Source organism: Monomorium pharaonis, chromosome 6 (genome assembly GCF_013373865.1).
Source record: "Monomorium pharaonis isolate MP-MQ-018 chromosome 6, ASM1337386v2, whole genome shotgun sequence".
Classification (NCBI taxonomy): domain Eukaryota; kingdom Metazoa; phylum Arthropoda; class Insecta; order Hymenoptera; family Formicidae; genus Monomorium; species Monomorium pharaonis.
The window spans coordinates 15,976,165-15,980,303 of NC_050472.1; the positions used below are offsets into that span (position 1 = coordinate 15,976,165).

General features: G+C 30.8%; 1 protein-coding gene across 1 annotated transcript; it reads right to left on the reverse strand.

The window, feature by feature from the left end:
* Positions 1–2,195: 2,195 nt before the first annotated feature.
* Positions 2,196–3,887, reverse strand: LOC118646361 (UPF0329 protein ECU05_1680/ECU11_0050-like). Its single transcript, XM_036289059.1, has 2 exons — positions 3,007–3,887; positions 2,196–2,253 (listed from the first exon to the last, which is right to left on the reverse strand). Exons 1-2 carry the CDS (start codon positions 3,849–3,851, stop codon positions 2,196–2,198), a joined length of 903 nt encoding a protein of 300 aa, XP_036144952.1. The 5' UTR covers positions 3,852–3,887.
* Positions 3,888–4,139: the final 252 nt, after the last annotated feature.

Consider the following 4,139-nt stretch of genomic DNA (forward strand, 5'->3'; position numbering starts at 1 on the left):
GATGGTTTTTATTATTCTGTTTTTGTTTAGTACATGACAAATTTAGATTTTGTGCATTTTTTGTGCACAGTAATTGTAGGCAAACCGTTATTTTTGAAATCATTATCTTTATGATAATTTTTAAATAATATCAAATGGATTTTTCATTTAAGATATTATAATGTTATCTAATTTGTAAGTCAACTACAACGCGCATGGACGGTTCAAAAATCGGACAGCATTGTGATATCTTTTATGAGACATCAAGCTGATATTATTTAGCTAATGTTATAAGGATAACATTTTCAAGAAACTTAAATGAGATTCTTCAATCAGATATCTCAAAGACCTCTTAGTGTTGTCTGATTTCTGAGTTAACTACGACGTGCATGGACGGTTCAAAAATCGGACAGCATTGTGATATCTTTTATGAGATACCAAGCTGATATCATTTAACTGATGACATAAGGTTAACATTTTCAAGAAACTTAAGTAAGACTCTTCAATGAGATATCTTAAAGATCTCTTTTAGTAGACGTCTCTGGTAAATGTTACCATTTTGACATCATTTTCAAGATATCTAAATGTTTTCTTAAAAAAGTTCTCTTAAAGTTTTCATTCTGACAAGCGTGTTGTCTGGGTATAGTAATATAATAATATAATATAATATAAAATATTTATATCCAGACTTCTTGGTCCAGATCCATTAAAGAAGATTTCTGGGACATTCCTAAAAGCCTATTAAAAAAGCTTAAAAAACTTTGATTCCTACTCCTACCAAATTGTCAAGTAAAAAAAAGAAACGATCTTCGATCTAGATCAAAATTAATGTAATCTATGATCTAGATCAAATGTATGAAAAATGATCTGTGATCTGATCTAGATTTAATATTATGATAAAGATCTTGATCTGATTTAGATTATTTATTTAATGATCTATTACAACACTGGAATTAAGTAATGCGATATTTTTCATTATGCATTACTTTTGAAATAAGTAATGCGATTTTTTTCATTACGTATTATTGTTTTAATAACACAGGCACACAAAAAAAAAGTTGTTGGTCCGGCGGACTAGACTAGTCAATCCTTATGTATTTCGACCCGCTGAATCCGAATCTAAGGTCAGAATTGCAAAGTTAGCTCGCATTTTCTAACCACAAAAAAAATTCTTTTTTAATTACACAGGCACACAAAAAAAAAGTGGTTGGTCTGGCGGACTAGACTAGTCAATCCTTATGTATTTCGATCCGCTGAATCCGAATCTAAGATCAGAATTGCAAAGTTAGCTCGCATTTTCTAACCTAAAAAAAATTTTTTTTTAAATATTGGTCCGGTGGGCCAGACTAATCAATCCTTATGTATTTTAACCCGCTGAATCCGAATCCAAGGTCAGAATTGCAAAGTTAGCTTGCATTTCCTAACCTAAAAAAAATTTTTTTGAGGTTAGAAAAAAATGAGCTAATTCAGCAATTCTGACTTTGGATTTGGATTCAGCGGGTCAAAATACATAATGATAGACTAGTCTGGTCCGCCGGACCAACATTTAAAAAAAATTTTTTTTGAGGTTAGAAAAAAATAAGCCAATTCAGCAATTCTGACCTTGGATTTGGATTCAGCGGGGCAAAATACATAAGAATAAACTAGTTTGGTTTGCCGGACCAACATTTAAAAAAAAATTTTTTTCTTAAGGTTAGGAAATGCGAGCTAACTTTGCAATTCTGACCTTGGATTCGGATTTAGCGGGTCAAAATACATAAGAATTGACTAGTCTGGCCCACCAGACCAATATTTAAAAAAAATTTTTTTTTGAGGTTGGAAAATACGAGCTTACTTTGCAATTCTGACTTTAGATTCGGATTCAGCGGGTCGAAATACACAAGGATTGACTAGTCTAGTCCGCCGGACCAACCACTTTTTTTTTGTGTGACTGTGTAATTAATGAGTAAAGAAATAATTACTTATTAAAAAATTAATAAGTAATGCATTATTTTTTAATTTGCATTTTCATTATCCTGATTCAAAGTATATTGTTGTTCAATGTATAATGCCACACTAAAATATGTTAATTTTGTATCTAGACATGGATATATCTCTATAACATGGATTTATCAATATAAGAAAAAGATTTTGGACGCGATACTTTTGCAAGATCGACAGAGAGCGAAATAATGCCTTAATTGACAAATCATACGGCCGATTTGGATTGGCAGATGTCATCGATCTGCGTCGACTCTTTGGCATGTCACCGCTAATGGATCCGGACCAAGAAGTCTGGATATAAATATTTTATATTATATTACATTATTATATTACTATATTATATTAATATTATTTACGCTTTCTCTCACTCACATCAGCATGCATTCACGTGCGAAATTATTATATTATATTATTATTACATATTATTATATATTATTATTATATTATTATTATATATGATTATTATATATTATTATATTATACAAAATATTATTATTTTATATTACTTTATTTTATTATATTTTTAGTATCTTATATTATATTTAATATCATAAATAAACTTTAATAAAAAATTTCTTTAAAATATTTTTTAACGCTCTCCGTCGCGGTGCTATCGCATTCTCTCATGCTTTTTTCAGTGCATAGTGTAGAGCAGATTTTTGCTTTTTCCGATATATCTCAAAAAGTATTGGAGATATCAAAAAATGTTTTATACAAAAGTTTTATGGTAACAATATCTATATCTAACTACATCAATAAAATTTTGAAAAAAAAATTTTTTTTTTAAATTAAAAAACAATTGTTAAAAAAAAATTTTTTTTTTTAATTTAATTACTGTAGTTAGATAGAAGTACTTTTATTGTAAAACTTTTGTATAAGACATTTTTAAATATTTTGTTTAGTTTACGAGATATATCGAGAAAACGAAAAATGTCTTAATCTTTGAAGGGTGGTTTCACCCCTTTAAACCGTTTATGGGCAGCTACAATAAATTTCTAAATTCATGTATTTACTTTCTCTACATTTATGCCAAGTTTCATTAAAATCAGAATTTTCAAGTTCGCGAGGTTCCCTTGTAAGTAGTTTAGAACGTATGTTGCGTCTGTTGTTCCTCTTCCTTTCCTGAATCCAAATTGGTTTTCTTCTAATTTTCCATCCACTTCTCTTTGTAATTTTTCATTTAGTATGTTTGCATATACCTTATACGCTGTATCCATTAATGTTACCCCTCTGTAATTCTTGACTTCGGTTTTGTCACCTTTTTTATATATTGGGCTTATTAGCCCCCTGTTCCAGTCATTCGGGATTCCTCCTTCTTTCCATATTCTATTTATTGACTTCCAAAGCACCTCTCCTATTTCCTCCAGCATCAGTCTCCATGCTTCGTTCTCTATTTCATTTTCTCCTGGTGCTTTTCCTTTTTTTAACTCTCTTAGTTGTTCCGCTAATTCTTCTTTTGTTATTTCCTCTTTGTTTGCCATTTCCTTTTCTTCTTTTCTCTCTTCTCTCTTTTCCTTTTTTTCTTCCCAAATTATCCTCTTCTCCGTACCTCCTAATAATTCTATGAAATGTTTCTTCCATTCCTTCAATTCGATATTTTCGTCTATTCTTTCTCTTCTTTTTCTAAATTTGTTGATATATTTCCACACCTCTTTCTCCGATCCTATCAATTTTATCCTTTCTTCTTCTTCCCTTTCGTGCTTCTCCCTTTCTTCTTCGTACCATACTTTGTACTCTTTCTTCTTTCTAATATACTCTTCTTTACTGATTTTTTCTTTTTTCATTTTTCTCATATCCCTTCTTAGCTCTCTTTTTTTCACTTTCCATTTCTTGCTATGCCAACCTCTTCTTCCCATCTTCCACGGAATTATCTTCTTCTTTTCTTTCATAACCGAGTTCTTTACCTTCTCTTATAGTTCCCTCCAGATCTCTTCTTTCCTTTCCTCCGAGCACGTCCAACCTTCACATTTGCTGTGATAATATTCCACTGCTTCCGTTGTCCATATACATTTCTCTTTTGTTATTGCGTCGCTCTTCTTTTTTCCTTTTCCTTTTTCTGTCTCCCCTCTTTCTATTTCCACTTCCAGCGGTACGTGATCCGATTCTGTTCTGTTTCCTTCTTCCATTTTTACTACTTCTTCTAACGCTTTATCATTTGTTACTATATAATCTATGAC

What these genes read in the sequence shown, in the direction of transcription:
- LOC118646361 (XM_036289059.1), bottom strand. Translation starts at nt 3,851, where the DNA reads ATGAAAGAAAAGAAGAAGATAATTCCGTGGAAGATGGGAAGAAGAGGT. An exon ending in GCGAACTTGAAAATTCTGAT is followed by an intron (nt 2,254 to 3,006) that starts TTTAATGAAACT and finishes ATTTATATCCAG; the next exon opens with ACTTCTTGGTCCGGATCCAT.